The following is a 7,085-nucleotide window of genomic DNA, read 5'->3' as shown; positions in this document are numbered from 1 at the left end:
AACCCACTGTGGCTCATCGGTTGGACGCACAGGTCAACTATTCCAAGTTTTTAACTCTTCTCACCTGTACGCCCAGTTGGTGAGTCGCAAAAACGATGACAGCACTTGTATGGCCATGTGCGGTTCGGGATCCGGCCACTCCTCATACTCACTCACACACACACACACACATCTGGTAGAATTCCCAGCTAACAGGTTACTAACTCTCATGTTTTTCTCGACGATCGATGATTCCATTGAAACAATTATCTGGCTAGAGGTAATTGAATTGGCCAACAACAGTTTGGTAAACCAGGAATCACATCTAAGACCAAGAAAATTACTTCCCCAACAAATGTCAGATATCCCTTTGGACAGTCAACCGATGGTTCCTGAACGCCACGTACTACACAATTAGTCGTAATCGTATAAGAAAGTCAACAAAGAGAATTATTCAACCGTCATGTACAAGAGGCGTGAATATGATAGGCACAATTGACAATGTGTTATTCCGAGTTCCTATGTATGCTGAACTAGTTGGAGAATGTTTGTTGGAATGGCGTAAACATGCCAGAAGTATGGTATTCAGATCTTTTGAGAAAGTGGAAAGGGAATATACAAACTGCTAAGTTGGTAATTGATCAGGTGGCTGTTTATCTGTTCGCCGAGCTTGGCAATCGATTTGCAAACGTTTCGTCACCATTCGAACAGATCAACAGCCCCCTGACCAATTACCAACTAATACACCCGAGCTACCAGTATTCCAAAAAATTACCAACAAACTGGTTAGCTTTTCCCCTATTATTGTTCAAAACACTTGAGATTCATACGCTTGGGGTGGAGAAAATTTGCATAAGCAGGTTTTTGCTAGCTGATGCAAAACCATGCGTGCTCATACCGAGGTTATCGGAGAATGTCGGAACTATTCTATGACAGTGAGGCCTTTGATATATCTGAATCAATATGTACTTTCTCCTGAAATCGAAGCGAATATTGGTGGCTCATACTGCAATGATGGCATTTGGGCAATTTAGTGGTAAACGCTTCAGTCGAGGTGACAACATCTGTGCATTGAGAGTGGATGGGCACGCTCCCACAAACGACCAATGATCGGTCAAGGTCGACCTGGGTAAGTGCACCCTGTATTAGTCCATGTACTGGCAACAGCCAATCACTTCCGAATTCAATTTACTTCCAACCTCGAATAAATTCCAGTCACAACACACTGACGATGCCACCTCGACTAGTGACGAGACGTTTGCTACCCAGCTCAACAAAAGAACCAACTGCTATGTACTTAGTTCTAATGGGTCCACCGAATAGCGGGACCCACACGATGCACTGAGATTTGTAAAACATCGATCATGTTGTAAAAGACCAGTACTTCTTCCATCGTGTGTCAGTTCACCAAGTCTCACCATGGATGGGGAGCTCTTCATCATAAGTGAGAGATTCAGATGAGTCAGTCTACCGTGAATTACTAAACTGATATTCAAATGAGTGCTATTCACTAGTTTTACCCACCTTGTTCACACAGTTTAACTGTAGAATTCTTCCCACATAATGTTTACCCCAATCCAATCGTGGCACATTTCCGCACTGCTCCCCCTGTTCCACAGTGGTTTTGAGTTTCTGGTCCACAAAAACTTATGAATGTTTTATTTGATACGGAACAACTTTCTATACCTCTGTGGGTCAAACTTGCGCGAACAGTTCAATTCCGATTTCCACAGGCATGACAGAAAGGTGCATCAATGTGCTGTTATCGATTGGTCGATCTGCAAAGACTTTCAACTAATGCATCTGCACCCTGTGGCATGCTGTGCGGTGTGATTAGCTGATTATGCCTTCACAACGGGCCTGCGGTTACCAGTGTCCCGCGGATTGGTCTCGGCTGTGACGTGTTCAACATCACCATCTGTGAACACAATCATCACTGGAGACGGGGAAAACAAATAATTAAAAAACAGTCGGAAAAGTTTAAGTGTTCAACGAAAGTACGAAAAAGCGGTTAGAGTGAGATTAGAGACCCTACAGAGCTACCTGGTCGTTTTGGCGTTCATCAAATGGGCACCGAGATCGTTTACTGACCCGTTGTATTTCAACTATGATATCACGATAGACAACGGGACCCGTGGCAGCTGCCAACTACTGAGGAAGGCCATTTCTATTGGAGTATAAACACAAAGGCCGTAGAGATGTAGTCTGGACAGAGTTTTACCGCTGGGAGTTAGAGGAAACTTACTTCAGTCGGTGATTCCCGACTGGTAGGAGCACTGGCGTCCCACATACCGGACCTGGCTCATGCGAATGTTCCACCGGTCAGATGATGCTGTGGAGCAAGGTTTTTCCGTTTTCGAACATCACTTTCCCATGCGTCGCCTTAATTCGTCATCTTGTGATTTTACAACCCTGTGACTTCGCCATCCAGCGAAACTTGTCATTGTTTCGGGTTCTGGCCTACTTTACGGCGAAAACAGACACAGGAGTTCATCCTGCACTCTTGTGAGTACATCGATCTCCTGTCTTCAATAATATAGGAACACAGGTGATCTTTTCATCCAGGGTGTCAAGTATTTAGACTTACGATCCCATTAGTTCTGCTTGGTTTTTGATGGTTGACACTGATTCCAAGACACGTACTATGCATACCGAATTCACTGAATGGCTTTGTCCATGATTTCCGTCAAACAGCCGAACTTATACTAGTCGAGACCTGAACGCCATTTACCAGTCTTCAGTCAGCGGAGTTTTTTCAGAGCTTCCGTGTGGATATTTACCATATGGTACAACAGCATTTACTTACAGCTGACACGGATAAACCATCATAGCTGAAGAAACTCTACGCTATTTTTTCTAGAGAAGTGCATTCGTCAGTGTTTTGCGGACAAAGCTGATGATATGTTTTCAACTGCAGAGACTGAAGCCTTACAAGGGAAGGAAGACAGATAGTGAGTCGAGGTAGCTTAGTGGTTAAGGCACCAACTTACCATTCGTACGAACCATGGTTTGAACCAAAGCTCTGAGCATCTTGACTGCTCCTGTCTATGCATGGACAACCTGGCAGTATCCCATCCCTCGTGCCTCCTTCCGTTCGCATAGCAACTGTGCACTGGAAGAGTGTTACGGCTGAACGGTTGTTACTTTTAGAGGAATAGATGTTTCACTTATATTCGTTTACGACAAATTCGATCAGTCCCTCTAAAGTTTTTGTATCATTCGTATTTTTGGTTCATCCTCATCAACGTATGTTTTTTCGCCTGATTCTGCTTCAAGTAAAGTATCCATCAAGAAAGCATCTCACTCTTGGATACATTGCTTTTGAGGAAAGCTTTTAAGCTTTGCTTTTAAGCAAAGTAGAACTACATGTTCGGCACCCCGAGCTACCAACAGCTTTTGAGCTAAACATGTTTTGTAAGAAACAGTTTTGATTTACTTTAGAAATTCCATGATGGGCTCAAGTAGGAAAGAGCGGAAGACTAATTCTTGTTACATGGCCCTCTCCATCTGCACAGGCAGTTTGTGTATCATGTTGATTGTTTTTTGTGTGAAAGTAATTCTAAATAGGTTCTTGAAACATTGTCCAATCTTAATCAGCCTATAGAATATGTACGCTACGATATGTTAACATTCCTCTTCAGTCACAGACGGAAAAAATGCGCAACATTTCAATAAAGTGTAGAACAGACACTGATTAATTGACCTCTGGAAGTCACTTTATCACGGCCAGGATGACCTAATCGTAAGGTTTCGCTGTTTCTGTCCTCATAATCGGGGCTCGTTTGATTTGATCAGCAGCTCTTTGCTTATCGTTGAACTTTGGGGTATGTGTTGCGCAATAGTACTCGGAAGGGACTGACCAGATCATTTCGATGGCAAGTATCCAACAGATATCTGATGCGGGATCGCCTTCTGACCTCTGACCCGTCTGTTTACCTGACACTTTCCGTCAGGAATCTGTGTCCTGCAAAGTAAACATCTCTGCAGCTGCAGGAGATGGATTCTGGGCTCACCTTTGTACACAGCGAATCCTGTTGGTCTGCATGAAACGTAGCTTGCCATCAGTGCATAAGTATTTTAGAGCAGTCTATAATACGACACTTTGCAATCTTTACTTTATTCGAAAATTTCGGGTCACAAACTATCCGACTAAGATTGTCCGATCGGTTCTGGTGACAGTGAACTACGACGGATGTATTTTGACAATTCCTAATGGTAAGCCCAGGATACTTGCCAAAATGTGGTACCTTATTCGTGGTGCACATGTTTTCCCGCTGTTTCATCCAACGTTGATGACATTTCGTGTATTTTGTCAAAATCTTTCATGAGAAAGTGTCATGGAAGAACTTCAGACTTGGCTTACATGACTGGGAAGTTATCGGTATTAGTGTATCGTTCACTACTTTGACATTTGAAATTCCCCACGTTTCTTCTACCCCTATTCGAACCCCACGCCACCGTGTTTAGTGGGCGCTCAGTATTCGCACAATGGAATTGAATTTTCGAAAGCTATGACGTGATAGACAGGGTGTTGAGTTCGGAATACCAGTCCAAACTTTTGAGCTCTTTCTAGGCATCCCGAGATCCCACTGATGGTAGGGAAGAATCCTACCAGTATTTTTCGGCCAGAGGTATGATTGCTTCAGTTGACAATGAAGTTTGGTGATCTGCGAAAATACGAACGTGTATTGGGATGAAAAACACTCGTTTGCAAACTAATTTGTTTTTGGGAGAGAATCACCTGGAACCCAGCTGAATCTCTCGTTTGAGATGTTTCCAGGCAACTGACTGTGCTGCACCAGGCCGCCCCATGTTTCAGTCGCTACGATATTCGAGATATCGCGACACATGTGAATTCGTAATGTATTATGCTAATGGGTTGTTGTTGTTGTATTGGGGTGGTTTTTGGTCTGAGCATGTACGAACAAAATGCAACATTTTCGCATAAAACTTTTATGCCATTCCCAAAGATTTTGCAGGTAAAAGAATTGTGTGGGCAAGGAGCTCCTGTTTAGTGCGCATATATGAATTGGCGTTGGTTCGTCCCTACCACTTCACTCATTTGACTCTGAGGTCATCTAGCCGACCTTATGCCCGCGTGACTGTCGCACTTGTGAACCTGTTTTGCTCATTTCGTTTGTACCTTTATAGTTCAGGTGGACTATTTGTTGTGGACGTGTATCTGCCGTCGACGTCTGTATATTTTGTGATAGTTGTACTGCGTAGGAACATAACTCCGACTTTGTTTTGCCTTCCCGGAGGTCCTGATACAACGGACCACTCGAAGATACCGTTTGGTTGCAACAATTGGAATGCAGCCTGTGGGCAAAATGATTGCACAAATATCCTGATGTTAAAAGCCCATAGGCTTCGGATCATTTCCGACCATTTTGTAAATCACCTCTAGTCGTAAGGTAGCAAGAACTGAGCTGTAACTCTGACAGCCGTCCTCACTAGACCACAAGTAAAATCATTACTGTTGGTTTGCTGTTCGATCACATAGTGCTATGGTGGCGTATGTACCTAGACAGGTTGACTGGCTATGCTAATTAGGAACGACATACGTTGACCTTTTTGCGAAAAACCAGCTGTGTTTATGTATATTGTATGGTCCTGATGGTACGTGTGACCCAATCTGTCCTGGAAAACATCAGCCCTTCTCACACGTGACTACTGCGGGGAGCTTTCTCCTAACCTATATAGCGAGTTATTCGCGTCGAATCTCGTCTTGCTATTCTTATGGATTTGTATGGTCAGTAAGAGATTCAAGTGAACCGGAAAAAAGTAGTCATTCGAACATGCCACTATCACAAACATCGTCACCCTATCTGACTTGCTGATGAGTTGCCATGTTTAGAATAGCTAATCATCAACCCCAGGGATCAACAAGCGTAGTTTTTTTTTACCGGAATCTGCTCCAAGTAATAGAATGCTCGTCAGCACCTCCACGCACTGTGGTGTTCGATAGTTGAATGTACGGTACGCATTCTTTAGCGTGACTAGTTCTGATGAACAGAGGCCGACAACTCTATCTTTCAAATGGTCAACGACAGTCTTGCGATCTACGTCCTGGAAAACACTCATAGTGTCCTAACTGTGTTAACGGACTACTCATAAGGTTGCTGAAAATCCGTCGACAACCCACGATCGGTTTCGCTCTTTTTGGGGCTGATCAGGTAGGCGCACTACCCGAGTTTCCGTCAACTTTATGTTCGACTTGAAACGAAATTGCACGAAATTAGCGAATATACACTAAATTGCAAACTAATTTGGTTTTGCGAGCGACTCACCGGGAACCCAGCTGAATCTCTCATTTGTGATGATTTCAGGTAACTGAATGTGCTGCCTAAAAACATCACAAATGAGAGATTCAGCTGGGTTCCAGATGAGTCTCTCAGAAAACCAAATTAGTCTGCAAATGAAGGTATATTCGCTATGTTAACGGACATTTGGTAGAACCAGAAGGTCATCGGAAGGTTTCTGCCTTATCATCATGGTATTAATAGGCACATTCATCATGCTTGAAAACAACACCCGGTGATCGATTTAATACCACCGAATCGAAAGAAGTGGTGTTCCAGTGTCACACGATTCCTGCAGCATTTTCAATGTCCTGAGAAATCTTCATCTTTACGGGATTAAACATCTTGAAAGTAGCACAAATAGGATCCCTTAAAAGCCATCGCAAACAGTGACTTATTTCGTAATGTAGGTTGAGCGCGCGGTCCAGTGCCTGCACGAACATATGAGCTCTATGTAAAGACCTTCACTTTGAATGGCGTTTTGTCCTGACAGTCGGTCGGCCACGCACAGTATTCTAGCCACTTCTGGATGACCTGATCACCGGTTCACAACCGTACATGCTGTTAAACGAATATCGATTGATTGATTATCTTACTGTCGCAAAGCGACACTTTCGATGCGAGTCATCTATCTATACTTTGCTATGTTTAACGGACGGCAAACCGACCGGCGGACCGACGGTAACATGCGGTCTTGATGATCCCTGAGGTGAAACACTGTATCCATAAATCTGTGAAACTTCGATCGCTACAAAGTTAAGGGGAATGTGCGCTTTCACGTGAGGTAGTCACTATAGAAGTGGG

General features: G+C 43.7%; 1 protein-coding gene across 1 annotated transcript in view; it reads left to right on the top strand.

Moving 5' to 3' along the window:
- T265_12765 (hypothetical protein) overlaps positions 1–6,306 on the top strand; it is a gene marked incomplete at both ends in the record, with an annotated part of 8,132 nt that extends 1,826 nt beyond the window's left edge. The window contains 2 exon segments of the mRNA XM_009165384.1: positions 4,760–4,897; positions 6,160–6,306. Coding sequence (XP_009163648.1) covers positions 4,760–4,897; positions 6,160–6,306 — 285 coding nt within the window.
- Between the last annotated feature and the right edge of the window lie 779 nt (positions 6,307–7,085).

This window comes from Opisthorchis viverrini (genome assembly GCF_000715545.1).
Source record: "Opisthorchis viverrini unplaced genomic scaffold opera_v5_14, whole genome shotgun sequence".
Lineage (NCBI taxonomy): Eukaryota > Metazoa > Platyhelminthes > Trematoda > Opisthorchiida > Opisthorchiidae > Opisthorchis > Opisthorchis viverrini.
The sequence above is the reverse complement of the archived record's forward strand: the minus strand, read 5'-3'. Positions and strand labels throughout refer to the sequence as shown.